The 20,035-nt window shown below is 43.7% G+C and overlaps 1 protein-coding gene across 1 annotated transcript in view; it reads left to right on the forward strand.

Annotated features, from left to right (window-relative positions):
- trabd2b (TraB domain containing 2B) overlaps positions 1-17,375 on the forward strand; it is a gene marked incomplete at both ends in the record, with an annotated part of 56,971 nt that extends 39,596 nt beyond the window's left edge. Inside the window, 3 exons of the mRNA XM_079158645.1 lie at positions 14,449-14,545; positions 16,777-17,055; positions 17,150-17,375. Coding sequence (XP_079014771.1) covers positions 14,449-14,545; positions 16,777-17,055; positions 17,150-17,375 — 602 coding nt within the window. The remainder of the gene's footprint in view (positions 1-14,448; positions 14,546-16,776; positions 17,056-17,149) is intronic.
- Between the last annotated feature and the right edge of the window lie 2,660 nt (positions 17,376-20,035).

Here is a 20,035-nt window from a genome sequence, read left to right on the forward strand (position 1 = left end):
TGGGTGTCTGTTTACTGTATGACTGTGTCTGTGCTTGTGCATCTGAAAATGGTTGGTACCGCCTCTAGGGTGTGTGTCCGTGTGTCCATATGTGTGTGTGTGTGTGTGTGTGTGTGTGCCACAGTGTGTGATTAATGCTGAATGCCTTGGTCCCTCCTCTGAGCATTTCTTGCTCCCTCTGCTCTTTGTACTGTTTGGACAAGGCTGTTGTTGCACCATCCAGCTGCTACGTGTATGTATATATGTGTGTGTGTGTGTGTGTGTGTGTGTGTGTGTGTGTGTGTGTGTGTGTGTGCACGCTCATGGACTGAACACTGTAAGCTAGCATATGAACTATGACTGCAATGGAGGAGTGAAATTGTGCAATAATACTTAAATAAGTGGTCCTCTGAAGTGTGCGTAGATGAATAAATAAGGACCGTTGATACGTCCCTCTGCTGTCCACTCTGTGTTTATGAAACAATGAAAGTCATGTGAACCTTTAGAAAGCAAATGAACCCAATCCAACTCCTTAGGCTAAAAAAAGCAGTTGGCGAGTAGAGTAGTAGGAAAGTAAAAAAAAAAACATATTTCCTATGACAAGGTATTAGCCATGCTTAATACATGTACAGATAAGATATGACAGTATTTTTCAAAGGCAATAAGCTGGAAGATATTCTTTTGGCTTTTGTCAAAAGCAAACTGAAAATACAGAGGATCACTTTTAAGATTAAGAAGGTGTTACATTATAGTTTTATGCTTTATTATTTGCAGGATAGCATCCATATGATTTCTATACTAATAAGGCAAAGTTGTAAGCTTTGATGCAGCACTGTACTGTTTGGTGCAAAAAGGTGGAAGCTCGAATGGCCCTACCTATAGCCAGTGTTTGGTTTGTCCGTTCTGGGCTACTGTAGAAACATGGCGGCCGGCTCCGTGATGAGGAGCTGCTCTGTATGTAGGTATAACCGGCTCATTATAAGGTCATGAAAACACAACTATTCAGGTGATTATACACTATAGAAAATATGATTAACATTACATTGCATTTCTGCCAATAGATCCCCCGTAATACTACACACTGTTCCTTTAACTACAAATGAACGTCCATGGCCTCTGCCATTTCTAAAAAACGTCAGCCATGTCAGCCACAACTCGTGAACTCGAGATTTTGTCTCAGGATGTGTTTTCTTCTCATTTCTCTTTCAAATTAGTAAAAAAAAAGAAAAGAAAAAGGATTGTGTCCCGCCAATAAAAAACTCTGTGGATAAATCTGTGACTGTGCTTATGTCTGAGCGTCAGACATTGTCAGCTTACAGTAAGCAGACTATTAACAGCTCCTTGCAAAGCATTTCAACTTGGAAAAGATAGGGAAGTGATTGTATGCAACAGTATTTAAAATCCAAACTGAATGTACATTGCTCACCTGTTCTGCCTCATAAGAATTTACCATTAATATCTGTTCAAATGCAGCCTCGTGTTTTGCAGATTGCCCGTCAGTACGGCAGCTATGTGTTCGCTTTGCAGTGTGTTCTACCTGGCCTGTAGAGACCGCAGGGTGAACATGTGTGTGGGGTCACCTACAGGCTGCAGCGCTGTGTGTAACACAACTGACAGCTAGTGTGAGGTGATGGGAACCACTACAGTTATAGCCCGCCATGCGCACACACACATTCACACACACAGATTCTTACATACAGTACTCGTACATACTTTATAACATGAACAAAACTATCACACACACACACACACACACACAAACACAAACACCTAGAGTTAACACAGAAGTCTCAGTAAAAGCCTCAGGAAGGCAACGAGGGCCAGATTCACGAACATAAAAGAGCAGAGCACTTTCTCTCTATTTTGCGCTCACAATCTGCATGTGATTAGTGTCTGATTTATTACGACCGAGGCTAATTACGCAACTGGGGCTGCCCTCTAGGTTCATTCAAGGAGAACTTTCAAGTTATAAAAAGAAATAAAAAACTAGTCTAAAAATAGAAATGCATATCAAATGACTTTAGGGCATTTAAAAAACACTTTTAAAAACTTTGATTATTTACTGATCAAATGATAATCATTTTTAGAGGTATTTAAAAATACAATTATTCAAACCAACAACTGAAAAAAGAGAAACTCAAAACTGATGTCTTGAATGCTTTCGCCAATGCCACGTTAAGTTCAAATTTTATGACCACACACTTAAAACGTGTCACTAATTCATCGCAGATCTAGAACACAGGTTATTAAAACTGAAGCTTTTCCACCACCACGTTTCCTTAATAAACCAGCACAAATGTTCTGCCACTCCTATAGTGAATCCAGCTGAACGCGTGTCTCCTTCTGCACCAGTAGTTCAATCTTTTTGTAAATGCACAGACTCAGTTTGCTGATTAGACATAAGTTGAGTCTCAGGGGTCAAACTGGGCCTCCGAGGTGTTTTGTCAGCTGACACGCACACGTCTCTAGATCCAGATGTACCGAAAAACAAGATGAAAAAAGGGCCTCGTAAATGAGGCATGAAAAGTCTCTCCCATGCTTTAATCACAAAGCTTCCTTTCTCTCATCTCTTATTTCTGTCTTTAAGACGCTGACTCATGTCTTTACAGACCTGTAACTGTCCCCGCCGGTCCCAGTTTCCCATTGGCCGTAACCAGCCATGACATTTTATCATCCAATGATGCCAAGAAGTATTAAGTGACGGCCCGGGCCTCCCAGAAATCTGACAGTGCTTTTCGAGATTTCAAGAAGAAGCCCTGGAAGGGGTCAGGCCCGCTCTGTGAAAGGAGTTCTGCTTATAGTCTGATAACCATCTGACCGCGATGCATATTTTAGAGTGATGAAGAGAAATGAAGAGGATCGGAGGTGTGAGGGTTAAGATTGTCCAGACATATTTCTTTTAAATAAATACAGCCTGGGGAGACATATAACAGACATTTTCAGGCCAAATGTGGGCGTACATTAATGTGATCACATAAAATCTAATCTTTATGGTCAGATCTCAAAAATCACATTAATATGACGAGTGTAACGGCAGGCAGCACATGGCTGATTCTCGTGGACCATAAAACAGAACAGTCATAACTTTTGATCTCTCTGTTACTATAACGGTGTCTGTTTATGTCCGTGTCAAGTTTTGTGTTTATCACGTTACATTTCTGCCGTACAGCAGATAAATATTAATGGCCCCTCTAGCTGCCTCTTTCCTTGGACCCGTCACTTCCAGCCTGAACCATGTCCAGAGCGCAGAAGGAAAACAGGGCTGTCGGGAAAGAGCCGGGGCGGCGCTCAGGTCAAGGCCCTCTAGAGTTACCGATGTCGAAGTCCGTCCAGGAGTTTTTTCACAGGGTAATTAAACGTTACGACGTGTGTATAAAGTGGTTCAGGCAGGAAATCCATCTCTGCTCAGCTCAGCACCTTACTTCCCAGGCTCCCCCTTTCCTCTCGCCGTACACCTACACCTTCCTGCAGCAGAAGTACTTTTATGTGCAAAATGTATGCTTTTCTACTTTCTGAAGCAGTTTCTTTCTCTTTTTTCCTCCATCCTGCACACACATGTTGTAACAGACATTCTTTATTTTCTTCACTTTCACCAACAGGCTATTAATGCAAATTACAGACGTGAAAGAGGTCCAGCAGGCATAATTGAAGTACCCCAGGCAGTATAGAAGAGACTGACTGAGTAGTATTACTCTCTCACTGGAGCTAAGATAAAGTAACTCAGTCGACTTGAGTCTCTCGGTGTCATATGTTACAGTCATATTTTCAGATACTAATGCAGATTCTTATGCAGTGAGAGAACATTTCCATGAGCCTCAGATACATCATTAAAACTCCAGTCAGTATGTTCTATTGCCATTGTATCAAATGACTACATGTTAAAGGTGTTGCTTGCAGTCATGAACCTTGTCACTGAATCCTGCAGCTCCAGGCAGATATTTAACCTCATTTACAGTCAGTGACAACGAACCTTCTCGATTATTTTTTTCCTACTGGAGAAGGCATGACCATTGCCTCTTATTATTGTTGCCTTTGTTGGTTTGTTTGGTTAGGTTTAGGCCCAGAGTAGTGACATTAGTCAACTTTAGGTTAAGATTATCCAGGCAAGCCAACCAGAAACATAGTAGGGCAGGTCATGCCTTTGCCATGGTAGGAAAAAAATGGTGTGACCGGGAAGGTCTGGTGACTTCATTTTGCATAATAATTAGTTACAATATGTTCCTGTTTGTTGCACTAATAATTTGTTTTTTGGCAGCAGTGGACCTTCAGAACAATGGGAGTTTGTTTTCTGGATAAATGGGCTTTAAGAGCTTTTGGTAAAAAGGGGATATTTTTTGGACACGCAAGCCTAGGTTTCGATATAATGGGCCATCACAACATTAGCATGATACTACTATGTGCTAATGTGTTAGCCATAACAACTTGATAAGGTGATATCAGTGCTGCTATCTGTCTGACAGCTTGTTTGACATTTGGCGAAATAAACTTAATGTCTTTCTTGCTGAGAGTTTGATGAGAATATTGATACCACTCTCATAGCTGTAAGTTAAATATGAAGCTACAGCTAGCAGCCAGTAAACTAGCAGCCAGTAAATTAGCAGCCAGTAAGCTAGCAGCCAGTAAGCTAGCAGCCAGTAAGCTAGCTTAGCGTAAAGAGTGGAAATGGGTGTAAAATGTCAAATTGTCTGTCTCCTCACAGTCTCCCATCCTTTTCCTTTAAAACCACTGTGGTCACTACAGTATTATGTAACAGGGACCAATCAAATGCACCTACCATGGCATGACGTTAGTGTTCTTTGTGAGGCCAAGTGAACGCATCACTGTTTCCCATTGGACAGAATGACACGGCAGCACCAGATGATAGCGGTACGGGGAAAGCATGCTTCCAGACACGTTGTACACACATTGGACACTTGCTTTGTTGCTATTGTAAACAGATACAAGCCTCAATGTGATGTTTTCCATCACTCCCTCAGCTAAATATCCATTCTCAATTGCCCTCTCTCTCCCAATTACGAGCAAACAACAAACGTACACTGTCACATTCATACACGAACACACAGAGTTAGCATTGCTGAAGAGTGGAGGATTGCTGCGAGGTTACGATCGTGTGTTGTTGGAGCTCTGTGGTGTGCTTCAGCAGGTTTTCATTTGCCAGTTCCTTGGCTGCCGCTGCCCGGCCTTATTGAAAACATCCCGTGGAATTTCCTGACGCCGCCGCGGCCTAGACACACACACACACGCACACACACACACACAAACACACACTTACACGTGTGTCTGTGGGATGTTTGCGACACAAAGTCATATGATCTTCAGGGATTTCTATCACCAAAAAGAGTAGTTACTGTCAAAAATACACATGTAGCATTGTTTGTTTTGAAGTCTGAGCCACTTTGGTTCTGAAAGTTGTTGCATGGGCCCATAATATAGCCCATTGTGCAGGCAGAGTGGGCACATGTGTTTTGCAGTCGCTTGCGGTGCTGCGGTGTTGAAGTGATGACTGAGGGAGAGAGCCGGCTTGGCGTGCATGTCACTTTGTCTCTTCCCCAGTTTGTGCATATCTGCATTTCTCAACCTTTTTTTCTGCTGCCGGCTCTAATTCCATCTTTCCACCTGTCTCCCTGCCAGTTTATTTGTCTTAAGCTGCTATCTCTCTGGTCCGTCTCGTCTTCATTAAAGTCACGCCACACCTCACTGCTGTCTAGCCGCTTCTCGTCTGCTTCTGCTCTGCATGGCGCGGAGACATTTTATGAAGTGACGGAGATGCCGTATATGTGCGTCATGTGCTGTCTTCTGCTCGGCGGAGAAGACGGATAGAGAGGGAGAGATAGAGAGATACCATTAGTGCTTTCCTACTGACGGTTTGGACTTAGCACACATTTAAATGGGTTTTTAAATGGAGTGTGATTTGGGTTATTAGCAGGGTGATGGTGTATATGTGTCACTGCATAGTGTGCAGTATACAGGGCTGCTTCTGTCCAATAGGGTGAAAATATCCCTCCCAGCAGTACTACACGCTTCTCACCTAATGTCATAAAAACTGTTTTGTAAGTACCACTTATCTTCAAGAACTCAAACTTTATTGTTGTGTTCATTTATGGATGGTCACCAAAAAACATACACAAATGCGCTGTACTTTTCTTCTTTTCTGGCTTCTGCTTCTACAGTATGTCTACAGTATAACAGAGTGCACTTTAAACTATATCTTGCTGAATTTTGCACAGACCTTTAGTTATTTACTGTATTTTTTGGAAAATCATTTTAGCGATGTATTTAAAATTAAATTGGGAAAAATACAAATTTTAACAACATAGTTTCATTAAATGTTGTGCAAAGAAAAATTTTCACTTTGCCAACTTTTGAATGTCTAATGCAAACACAGTACAGTATGCATCCAATCTGAACCACTTGGGTTGTGAATATAATGAAGTGCATTACCTGACACAAACACACTGTGCTGTTTTTACATATTTAACAAATGTAATACATTTTTTTGTTATTAATTTAAGTGCCATTTAATAGTGTTTTTTTAATTGTCTATGCGTTTGCTGGATACATGAGATTTTCTCTCTAAGTTAACTGGTAAGTAAACTGGTCTTTGTAGAAAGATCAGATTTTTCCCAACAGGTTATGTACTAAATATTTGGATAGAATTCAAAGCATAGTTGACTTGAGATGAAAGCACACATACCGTATAACCTTTGTAGCAACAGAGTTGGCTCTATCGTGATGCCCATGTAAGGTTATCATCTTGTAAACGTTCAGGAATCTACCTGAGGTGAGTTTTTCGTGAAAACATCTTCTGGTAATTCTTAGCTATACGCTGGTTGGATTCCTGCCTTTAATGAAATCAACACAGCTCATTAGCTTGTTCAAAGATTACACACTTCGTTAGCAACTGAAAGAACATCTCAGATTCTTTTTAAAGCCAATAAGCTTCATGCTACATGTCATAAACACGTGGATGCTTCGGTCTGGCTTGCTTTAATCTTTTGAGCATCAACATTGCCCGACATGCACACAGCGCAAACTATGTAGACCAAAGAATACAACAACACAAAAGGTTCACTTCTTGGGATCTATAGCGCTGCGGGTTCACCGACTCGGTAGTTAATTGCATTCACCTGGTGTCCCAGGTGTAAATCAGACTCTGATTAAATGGTAAGAATGAAAACCAGCCGGCCTCTGGTCCTGAGAAACAACCGATGTGAAGCATTGGTTTCCGCCAGCGCAGACACGGACTCACGCTCACACTTACAAAAAAAAAAAAGCACACACATACAGCAACATACACAGTCGCATGCCTACGCACTTACTTTTATCTCTGCGCTCATGCCTGCTGGGCAGCATGTCTGGGTAATGTATGCCACACACACACACACACACACACACACACAGCACGTCATCAACACATGCACACATAAACAAGATGTTGTGCGTGTAAGCGTTGGTATTTTGTAAAGAAAAGTGAATAAGTGATTATTTTCGACATGCTCACATGAAAACTCCATGCGTCTCCTTTAACTTTAACTGAAGGGTGGAGGAGAGGAAATGAACCGACGGTGCAAGAATGAGATGAGAAAGATAAAGGCCGCCATGAGACAGAGCTCGGTTAGGACACCACGTCTTCCATCATGTGTGTGTGTGTATGTGTGTGTGTGTGTCTTTCTCCATTGACCAGCTGCTCCCTATACTCCTCTCGTCCAAGCAGAGAGACATGCAGCTGACAGGAACAAAAACAAACGATGGGGACAATTTTCACTAACTTTTGTTGGCTCCACTCAGCTCAGCTCCCTTCCTCGCTCTATTTGTTCCTCCTTTGTATTCCTCCTCCACTTTCCCCCTTTGCTTCCTTCTGTTTTTCCCCCTCACCCCCTTTCTCTCTCTGCCCACCATGATGAGCGCTCTGCAGACTGCAACGGCAAGCTCACACAGTTTAAATATTTTCCACGTGGGGAATCACTTTAAAGCTTCTAACACTGAACCGCTGAGCGCTATTCTGACATGGAGCCGTGTCAGGCCCGCCGCCGCAGGCAGCAGTCGGCCTCTGGATCGGATCCCCCCCCCACCCCCCCTCCAGCTCTCTTGATCTCCGTATTTGACCAGAACAAGGATCAGAACTTGGACGGGAACAGCCCCGTCACTCGTAACACCTCAGCGTGGTGCCGGGAGACAGACGGACGTGGTGCCGCATGCATAGGAAATGAAGTCATTATGGAGATGAGGAATGACTGAGAGATGTGGGAGGATGAGGGGGAGGAATCCAGATTGCCATTATTCCCCTTCTATAAACCCACGAGCCGAGCCGAGAGATGGAATTTAACATCCTGAATTGTTAGATTTACACATCAAGTTTAAAGCGGTGCTTCATTTTCAAGGCAACGGTTCAAGTATTTCCGAAGTGCCGTGGGTAGTTGTTTCTCCGGCTCCGCTCTGTTAATCCAAAGGCTGCGGTGTGATTTATAGAGGGATCTTAGTACTGTAAAACCTGGAAGTGGAAATGCACAGCGAGGCGCGGGGATGCTGGGCCTATTAAAATCTTTGTTGCATTACTCATATGTTGTTCTAGGAAAGAGTGGTAGTGCTACGCAGGATAGCACAGAGAGAGTCTTACCACATCCAACAGCATCCGATAATACAAGTAGACAACAACAAAGGCCGGCAAATTCACAGGTGAGAAACTGAAAGAAAACCCTCCCCACCGGACGTCAACCCAACTGACCCTCAGCAGAGCTCAGCTCTTTGTTCTTTCATGGCACATACATACGAGTACAACTGTGGCAAATTTAACACTCGAAATTTGCAATATTTCTGAAAACAGTGGTACTTTGATTTTTTGAAGTACAAAAAAGTAGGCTTTTCACTTCTAGCCGGCACCAAGCATGGATTTTGTTGGCTGAAACGACCACTGTCCATGGCAAATTTCGTCAGCTGTGGCGAGATAGCGTAGGCTAATGCTAACTTTAGAGCGGGTTGAAAATTCAATCTCCAGCTGATCGGGCCGATTTGTTTTAACATGAGAACCACGTAAAAACGAAGTGCGACCCCACATTTTGATGGTGATGGCATGAATAGCAAGCATGCTGATACCGTTATTATTACGCATGATCCATGATGATGATAGAGAAAATTAGCAAACTGTCATTATTTTAGAGAAAGAAACTTCAAGCTCTCCCTGGCTCCCCTGTAGTTCACACTGCTGTAGCGGTATGCAGTTGCTAACAACTGATTGGACAGTCTCAGTTTGGGGGCGGGAGTTAAGCAAATGGTCAACTAAACAACTACGGGAGATCTCGGACTGAGGTCGTAGGCGGCTTTCTCCTCCACCACCATCATGAGGGGATATTCTATGAAAGAATGGTGATCATCTGAGACTCACGGTGGTCCAACACCTTACGTGGTAGTTTTTCCTTTCATTTGTCACCTACACACACACAACCACATGGAGATGAGGGGAATTTTCCCCCCATCATCTCAGCCTGCGCACACACTAACAATGGAACACCTTTCCTAACAGATCTAAAGAGGAACACACCCTTTTGTCAACTATAAAGTTGAACCCTGCTGTTTGCCGGGGTTCTCTCTTCACTGTATTCTCTCTTTCATCTGTTGTTCAAATGGCTGCAAGGCAACAGCTTGTGTTTGTTTGGATCATAATGTGGCAACAGCACCCAGCATGCACTCTGGCCAGTAGAGGATGTACGTCAATGCAGTCCCTCTCCGTCTATCCTCCACCTCCATCCACTCCCTCAAGCTATTCTCCATATCCATCTATCTTGTCGCCGTCCCTCCTCATTTTACACACTCAATCCATCAGCGAACTCTCCTCCGTCGTGTTTTCTTACCGTTTGTGCTCTGATTGCAATTTTCATATGAGGTGGTCCGCTTGCGAGCCACGTGGGTTGTTTTTAAACCGCAAGCGTGCATCAGTTGATCCATTGTTTACACAGTGTAATTGCAAACACATTTGTTTGCGCAAAACTGAAAACTAACATCATTTTCTTCCTGTGCGTTTTGGACCAATCTCCAATGCTTAACATGCTCCCTGTTTCCATTACCTTTGTCTTTGCACGTTGTCCAGAGGGATGAAGAAAGGTGAATAGACATAAAAGGAGGCATAAGGAGACTACGCCTGTGGAGGAGAGAGGGGGAAAGAAAGGGGGCTCGAGAGATAGAAGGAGTGCAGGCCCAGGCTGGGTGTTAGTAAAGAGAGAGACATGCTACAACACCTCCTTTTTTTGCAACAAACACGACTGCATTCATACACAAACTGACATGGAGAGAGAGAGAGAAGAGAGTAAAAACTGACAGACAAACAAATAGAGGATGGAAGACAGAGCCGCAGGGACAATCGGACGTGCGCGGACGCTTTAAAAAACACACGATTGAGTCTGGAAAGCCAGACAGATAAAGAGATAGGCCCGAGACAAGAGGTGGCTACTGTAAACACAGACAGAGTGGAGTACAGTAAGTCGCTACTGTAGGTGGAAATCAGGATGAGAGGTTATTAAACAGAGTAACGGGGTCTTTAACTCTGCTCTCAGGAGGGGAAACACCCTGTAAGGTAAACACACATACACACACACACACTGCAAGAAGTCACTGTTGCTCCGGAATCTTCTTATTTTTATTATATTTAAGACATATCTGCTTCATTAAGAGTGATGACAGCAGAGCAGTGAGAAAGACCGGAGGCTTGGGCGAGATGGGAAAGTGGTTGGAAGTGGTTTAAAGCCACTTTACCACAAGTTACTGAAATGAAGCCACACGGCACGCTGCAGATAAAACACTGTGATGCAGATGATGATGAAGACCGAAGCCTGGTCCCAATTGCGTATTACATGTTAAAGTGGCAAATAATGCAATGGTGACTGAGTCTGTGGCTCACTGATGAAGGTATTGCAATATTTACATATACAACAAACTGTGGCAAAATCCGAGGGACAAAAATGCTGTATTACAGTTTTTCTCCATTGTATACACACATAACATGGGACTATGCACACAATTCTGAAAACTCAAGACTCAAACTTAACTAAAGAAACGCAAAAAAAGCATTTATTTGATCGTTTTTAAATCAAAATCCACATCACACAAATATTCGCTTCACCGTGGGAATGCTCACAGTACAGAAGCTTCTTCCTTCCGTTTCCCTGGGATGCATGGATTATAAGTGGGCTGTTGATGTCCCGACATACACAGTGACATCAGAGCATCCCAGGTCCAGCGTGTGGTTAGGTTTAGGCAACACGCTCTCTTTGGTTAAGGTTCGGGGAAAGATTGTGGTTTCCATCAAACGTTAGGAAGTAAGTCAACACGTCCTGTCTCGTGCTTCAAGTCACTTTGGATTTTGTCAATATTTAACCAAGACCACGATGGTTCAAACCTAAACTTAACCAAAGGCTTAGTGAGGGCCTCAACAAAAACATAAAAACGTTAATCGTGGAAATAGAGGAGCTTCTCACAGCTGCAACACATTAAAACAATGATTAAAACTGATGGTGGTGACACAACATGAGGAAAAAATAAGTATCACGTCTTTTGAATAATATTTTGCCTTCTCATTGTTCAATTTAATTGGTAGAGGCCTTCCAAAGTCATGTGGTCAATGTTCTATTCAAAGTCTGTGAGCAGAAAATAGAAAATGACTCCTATTGTTCCTCTTTTAGGAAAAAACTACTGCAGATTTTCTGTCAAGTTAAAGGAACCCCAAATTCACCCCAAAAATAAATAAAAAACAGCGATGTCTCTTCATGACCCGGTTCCTCGAGATAATTCACAGGCCTTGTTGTGAACTATAATTAGTTCCGACATACGGAAGATTGTGAAATGCGTCTCCATCGCTTGATATTTAAACTGTAAAATACCAAATCAAGAGACAGTAATTTGTGTAGAAAATGTCAAACATTAGTACTTTCAGTAACTTCCACACACAGAGCAGCATGTTTTGTAGTGTACTGCAGCACGCAGCAGGGGAGCAATTAAGAGTCAGCTGACCTCTCATTACCTCTGTGCTAATGGAGCTGTTTGTTGGGCCGCCTCTCTGGTTACCGTCTGGATACTCTAAAAACAAAAACACACAAGCCCAGCATCCCCCCCCCCCCACACACACACACACACACACACACACAGTCATCTGTCACACACAGGGATGAACCACAAAAAACACACAGCAACAAACAAACAAACACATGCCACTGTTGTCGGATGGAAAGCTTGTGAATGAACTTTTTTCCAAAAAAGTCAAAATCATCAGGAAGTGACATAAACATTTTTGTTCGTTTGACAAATTGTGCCAACTCATGGGGAACCGAGCAATCCCTCAATTTAAGTTCAAACATCAAGTTACCGAAATTTGTGGTGGGTTCCACCTTGATTAGGACAGTGTGTGTGTGTGTGTGTGTGTGTGTGTGCGTGCGTGCGTGCGTGCGTGTGTTTGTAGCTGTGGTTTATTCGTGTCTCGCAGACATAAGTGTTTGCATGGCTGCCGTGTTTGTTTGTGGATACGGCATGTTGCTTGAGAAGTGGCTGCATGTTTACAGCATCCTGGAAACAAAGAACGGGGTTTACTGACAGAGATCGAACGCTTTAAAGAACACGTTTACAGCAGGTGTGTCTGGGAAATGAAAAACATGTGGTCCGCTGGCTGCGAAGAAAACAACAAAAAAAAAAAAACTACAATTTCATCACACAAATGAACAAACACAGACACACTGCTCTGTCTGAGTGTGCTATTGCATGACGGCAGAGCGGAGGAAATCAAGTCAGCAGCACATCAAACAGTCAGCTTGACCTCACACACAGGAGGTGTTCTTCTCTGCCGCCGGCCGGCAGGAATTAATGAAATAGCTGCTTGACACAGATATGAGGGTGGGTTGAATCTATCAGCATGCGGCCACTGAATGAGCTCTGGCCCCGGAGTCTTTTTAGGAGAAAGGGATGAAAGAAAAGAGAGAAGAATGAGTGGTAATTACAGTATCTGTGTAGGGGACTCTTTTCATGTATCATTACGTTTTAACTGTAGTATTATAGGCTATACTTACTGTTTGTTATGTCAACCATTAGAGTATATTGTTTGCAGTTTCTCTACAAGCATGGCATCACACGCTGGCGACCATATTTGGCAAATGTGGTGTTTGTCAGTAAAACGAGATTAAGAGCAGATATGCTCGCGGCTCTGGGAAGCTGTACTACGGCACTGCAATGCTTCGAGCTAAATGTTAGCATGCCAACACGCTCACAATGGCAATGCTAACATGCTAAAGTTGTCGGTCAGAATGGCGGTCAGTACGCCCCCAGTTTGGAGAAAGGATAAGAACTTAAAAAAGAACAAACTATCTCTTTCAGCGATCACCAAAGTTATTACAATTCATCCTGAGGTAAACGACAACACATCTTCACGTTGTGGTTGTTGAAGGGATGCAATTTGAGCTGCATTGACAAAGATCACTTTAACTGTCGTACGTTTCAGTTTAAGTACACTAAACCTGAAAAAGACAAAAGGATGAGAAATGCATCCTCAAATCTGCAATTTGTGAACATATTTTGTCTACACATGTATCGCAACACAAGAACACACACACACACACAAATACAAACTCCCGCCGCTCCCCCTCTGTGCAATCCCATCTGATCTCGCCGACACTCTGCTGTCCGCGGCCTATCCCGGCGCTGCCTTTGAACTCGGCTGCCAAGAAAGTGTAACAGCGCGCGCCTCTTTCTCCGACTCTCAGGAATGATCAGGAGCATCGTAATGATAAAATTGGCAGAGGTGGGTGAGGAGCTGAGTGGGAGCAGAAGGCCCCGATGGAAAAAAAAAAAGAAGCCAGCGAGAGGCTCGAATATTGTCAACGTGTCGTTAATAAGCTGCGGGAGAGAGCTGAGGTGTGTGTGTGTGTGTGTGAGAGAATTCCTGCGCGTTTGCAACATTTCTGGATGCGAATTCTTCCGTTAGGGTGTGTGTAGCGGGTTGAGTGACACGCAGGATTATCAGCGGATGGGAGAATATATATATGAAAAAAAGAAGCAGCTTTTATCAGTGTGGGGCATGTTTGATGTCGGTCTGAAGGAATCGTATACAAGGAGAGGGGACAGGAGGTTGAGTGCTGACAATATGGGGTCATTACCAAAGTGGGCCATGAAGATTCGAACAGTCCCTGTTATCTCACAGATCCTCCACAATCCTGTTTCTTGCTTCTGACAGGACCAGAACGGCCACACTATAAACATATCCCTACACCTTGGATGGATGGATGAACATCTTCTTTGGTGGGGCGGAGGTCTGCTGAATGTCTGGCAGTGGGTCCGATGTTTAAAGACAAGCTGCTGTTAAAAGCATCTAAATGTTTATTTTTCCCCAGGTTATATTCAGTCATTCAGACAAAATGCGTGCTCAGCTGAAAACTTCAACTCCGTCTTGCTTCTCTTGGATCCGTCGTGACTTTCTGGCCTCTTGTCTTCCGTTAGGTCACTTCCTGGGGAACCGCAGCGTGCTGGACATCCTGAGGCAGGAGGGCTACGAGATCGTCCAGGTGACCCCTGATCACCAAGAGCCGGTCCCAGAGTGAGTGTGCAGAGACGAGCGTAACGGACCACAGAGCATGTCATTTGATTTTAAGTGCTGTGGTTACAAAGATGCAAACAAGATAAATCTGTTTTTGAAACACAAGAGAAGTAGATGATTGCTTGGGTTAGTAAGTGACAAAATACAGTGATTGTTTGACATGACCGAATCTGACGAGGTTCATAACAGTTTAGTATTTTATTTTGGAGGCTAAATAATTCAAACATAATCTAATCACGAGCAACGGATGATTCAAATTTTGAGCATGCAATCAATTCCCGGTTACACTTTAGATCCTAAAAAGGTGATGAATGGAAAAAGACAAAGAGGGCGTTGTTATGCGCTAGCATCACACAGTATACGGGAAACATGGACTGTGAGACAAAACATTTGTGCACTCTTAAGTTTTTTGGCAGGCGAGCAGATAAATGTGGACATCCGTCAGCTCAGCCAGGCAACATCCGTCTCATTCTCTCCAGAGTGGAGCAATTTAACCTCAGCAGATTTATTGAAGCGCAGCGCTGATACGGTCCAAATTGTGCTCTGCAACAAATAAAACTAAGCTATGCAGGAATCCTTTGATATTGTACTTCATCAACTCCCTCACCTTCCTCCCCTCCGCCCTCCCTCCCTCCCTCCCTCTCTCCCCTGCTTGCCAAAGGCGAGCTGCCAGTGGGGGGGGGGGGGGGGGGGGGTTCTGCTTGTTTTCAGCCGCCGCTGGTACCACGGTCAACACAAACACACACTCAGCCATGTGTGTGACGGGTGAGTGGAGGGATGCACCGTGCCAAGGAGGGTTGTGCACACACTTAAACTCATGGAGGCTTGGCGTCCTGCAGCAGTACTTCACAACAACCTTCCACAATCCCTCTTAATGTCTCAGTGTGCGTGTGTGTGTGTGTGTGTGTGTGTGTGTGTGCAACCCCATTCCTTGGCACAAAGAAGCTCCCCTCTCACCTAAGAGTTGTATCCATGGTCCCACGATGAAGTAGTAAAGAGAGTTTCTTGAATTAGGGCGGAAATTGGAAACAACATGGGGCACTCCTTTAACAGTAAATGCATCCATCCATCTGTGCAAACTACAGCTGTAAACGCAGCCTCCCTATCTCCCTACGCCCTGTTTGCAGAGTTGTGGGCAGCCAGTTCTGGCTTCAAAGCTGACAAGTGGACTGACTTACTGTGGTCATGAAACACTCGCGTACACACGTACACACACACACACACACACACACACACGACCGCACACTTCTACGTGTGCGCAGCCACGTTTAGCTCCCTGATAGAAGGTGACAAGACAGGCCAAGGAAAAACACCACAAGATGGCTGAATGAGAGGTGTTTAGGAAAGCTGTTAGCCTCAGAGCTGTGAGTGTTACGGCCCGTCTGGCAAAAGGTCTTAAAGGGTGTATTATTATATGACTGACAGACGGAGTGGGCTGGAGGTGGGTTTGGCTCCACAGTAGCTTGACCGCAGGCCTGGAGCTATCATCACCCTGACCGACGGGGGGAGACGGGGGGGGTTCATGTCTGTAGAAGTAGAAGAGCAGACCATCAAATGTATGATGACCGGAGGGACTAGACCAATAATGAGTGAGCTGTAGGAATCATGACTAAAAGCCTTCCCAGGATCCATATCATGTTTGAGAATGATTGAGTAACATCAACGTTTGACACGCGCATAAGACATCCTGTATTTTTGACTTTCTACGGCTCGTTTCAGTGCGACCGCCTTAGATGACGTGTGCAATAGGCTTTTTGTGATGTCAGCTTGAAACACAAAGTCACATGCGAGCCATATTGACAGTTAAAGGACGAGACGAGAGGAGACGGTATGAGTAATGGGTGGAAGAAAGAGGAGCACGGCAGACGTTTTTTCAAAAGGAGGTCGGCGATTCTGGGTGGTCTGCTTTGGGCAGATGTCAGTTTTGATGCAACAGTACGGTCACTTCCTCTGATGTCGCCTGCTGGATATTTCTGCCGTTCAGGGCAGCGTTTGTAGAGCAAGACGTCCACGTCATTGATTGAAGCAAAGAGATGCTGAGTGGAAAGCAGTAGTGGTCAGAAACCACAAACGACAACATTTAAAAAGTCTTATAGTTTCCATCTATGAGTCAAAGGTTTTTAGTGATACCTTTGCATACACTTGTGGTCTAAAAAAAAATCCTGAGCGGGCTTTCCATGAGTATAAACTGACTCCATATCCTCTCCATCTGGTTTTTTTTCCCCCTGCAGGAGCAAACCGGCTAAAGAGCCTTCAGCGCGGTCCGGCGAGGAGGGCGCAGACAGCAGCACGTCGTCTCCGGACAGCTGGCTGACCAGTCCGTCAGAGCTGGAGCTGGACTACGCAGAGAGCGTGCCCGGCTTCGGGGACGACGAGCTGCCTCACATTCTGCTCCCCGACAGCCTGAGCCAGCTGGAGGAATTCGGGCGACAGAAGCGGCCTCGCAAACCTCACCGCGGCCACGGGAGGCCCCGGCTCTTCAGCGACCTCTGGGTTCGCATCGGGGACAGGTGAGATATCGTTTTCTTTTTTCATCAGTTTACTGCAGTGATTTTTCACTTAACGACACCACACCATGCTGATTTCTTGTCCTCTTCCCACCAGCACTACTACGCCACCTAACGTGAGGATAATCAATGGCTACGTGACAGTGGAGCCTCCGATGACCCATCAGGAGCAGCACAGACGGGTGGAGATCTCTGCCACAGAGCAACAACCAAGTCCGGCTCCCTCCACCCCGGCCAGCCCCAGCTCGGCCTCAGTCCTCCGCGCACTCACGCCGTCTTGCATTCTAGCCTGGCTGTTAACACACATGCTGTTCACCTCCTGACCCCAGGACAGCGTTATCTCACAGACAAAACACTGCAGACACTACTGCCTCCATACCAGATTAGTGGACTGTGATAAACAAGGAATGGCCATCAACACATTGCGGAGAGGAGACGGAGGAGCTGCCTCCGTCTGCGGGGAGGGATTCGGCTCCGGCCCGCCGAAGTCTACACCAACTCGTCGAGTCTCAAAATGTGCGAGATAAGCTCTGAGCCGCGACGCAAGCAACGAACGGACTGTGTTCTTCGAGCCCCGTGAAAGTATTATGGTAGAATAACAAACACATAGCACTATGAAGACATGCGTTTGAGCGAATAACAACTGTAATACTGTGTAGAGAAGTAAGAGGTTAACAATGAGAGTAGGACGTACTAATAACAGTCAGAACTCGGTGATACATGAGTTGAATGCATACAGTCACACGGTGCTGTGCAGGAGGTGGAGCACTCTGTTGCCACCGTTTTTTGTAAATTGTGCATTTTGTTCATAAAAAAAAAAATATTGTATATTTATTATTTCTGGAAGAAAAGAATATATTTTCTTGCTTTTTTTTTTTTTGAAGATAAATGAAAAACAAAATAAACTTTGGAAACTTATGAATTGTTTCAAGATTTCTTTGGGGTTGCACCTTCATGGTGCAAATGTTAGAATAAAATATTTGTAATATTGATTAATCACTGCGTCGTTATTCATCATGCACATTCATGAAGCCCAGGGTAAATGTGCCAGTGTTAACAATCAGTGTGTGTCATGCTTTGTTTAACACACTGATGCTTTTATTGACTGCATTAAGAGTGTACATTATGTTAGACTGTGATTTAAACAACTCGTTTACACAGTAAATTCCCATTAATGATGTACTAAAAGCATAACTTACAAGTTAAAAGCACATGTGGTTGAAAGAGAGTGCAGAAGGGGGGGGAAACGTGTGCAACAGGTGATCTCAATCTGCCACCTGCTGGATAAAACTAGGAAAACACCATTCGCCTTGAGCCTCTACTACAAGTACTACAGTTGCATTAGACAAGTGCCAGTCAGGGTAATAGACATCAGGTCGCAGCTTTTCCTTCAGAGAAACAGTAAGTTAAAGAAGTCAAAGAGCGATGAAGAAAACGCTTCTGCTAACTCAGCAGGGAGCGTCAGTCAGCAACAAGCGGCCATGATGTTCTGCTCTTACATGCACAGCTTTTCTTAAACTGTATCGGCTGATTTGAGTCCGCAGTCACGACACTCTTGATGATATGAGCTTTGATTGTAGTGACTGGCTTTTTCACATCGCTCTTTGAAGTCAAAGTTGTTGCTTCTGCGCGTGATGAAAAGTGATGAAGGTTATTTGTTTAAAGCCACACAAAGATGTGCGAGCAGGAGAAGAATAGCTTCACTTTCAGGTGACTCAACGCTGTAGAAGTGCAATGAAGAGCTTTGAAACCAGTTGAAACTTTTTTAAAGTAATTGGCCGATTTTACTGTCACTCAATATTTATTCAAAATATTGTGCAACAATGTGAATTTAGTTCCCAGTCTCTCACAGCTCCGTGGTCAAAACCAAATTGAACTGAAGGTATAGTGAAGTTATTGATGATGTCAGCTGATTGACCTGCTGTACATTACAATATGTGTTGGTCCAGTATGAGTGACAGGTAGAGGACTTCTGGCTGTGATCTGTTGATGAAATGCGGTTAGCTTGGAGGAGTCGCCTTCCGATAATGAACTTCATTGCAATGCGATTCATAATAATGTTTATAAATTCTCCACGTCTCATGGGAAGCTGAGAGTTCATTAACAGAAAAAAGCATGACTTTACGGATTTTAGTTTGCCTTTATTGGTCTGAAGCTTTACATTAAATCAACAAGACAGCTGTTTAGTATCATCCAGCTGCCTCTGTGTAAGACACTTGACCCCTAAGGCGCTCAGGTTGAACTACAAAGTGGTTAAAAGCAGAAGGTTTTCCTTATATAGAATTGTTCAATGTGTTTAACACAAAATATAATGTCAACATAGTGACCACTGAGAGAATTTTAAAGCAGGTGTAGTTGTCCCTTTAACCACTAGGTGGCGGTAGCGTCACACAATAACTTCAGCAGCAGCACAGACAGCACAGAGCCAGCCGGTGCACCGCTGTTTACAGGCCTCATTACCAGAGCACGAGACCTGCAGAAACAGAGGAAGGTATTACTTTATGGATATACCATATCTGAATAGAACATATTTATATTTAAAACCAAATATTATACAGTTAAATACGACGTGATATTTGATCCAATAAATAATCTTTCATTGTACAGTTTAGATAAGCCAATTAAAACTGGACCTACTGATCTGATTCCAACTTTGTATTCCTCATAGTTCAGAGCTTGTGTTTATAATGTATTTCAAAGTCATTACAAAAAATAGAGATATTAATATATTCACAAATATTCTATGATTCCTACATTTATATAGAAAAGATTTATTTTTAATTATTCAAGCATCTTTTGCAATGTTTATCACATTATACTGATCACTGTCACAAAATATCAGAGACACAGAAATACTATATTGTTTTAGGTTGTGTTTTTAATTAGACATTTATAATTTATATTGAATTTATGCCGACTCAGGTAAAATTTCTGAGCACTTTCAAAACAAGAAAGGACATTTATATCCGATTGCGTAATAACT

Source organism: Pholis gunnellus (genome assembly GCF_910591455.1).
Source record: "Pholis gunnellus genome assembly, chromosome: 4".
NCBI lineage: Eukaryota > Metazoa > Chordata > Actinopteri > Perciformes > Pholidae > Pholis > Pholis gunnellus.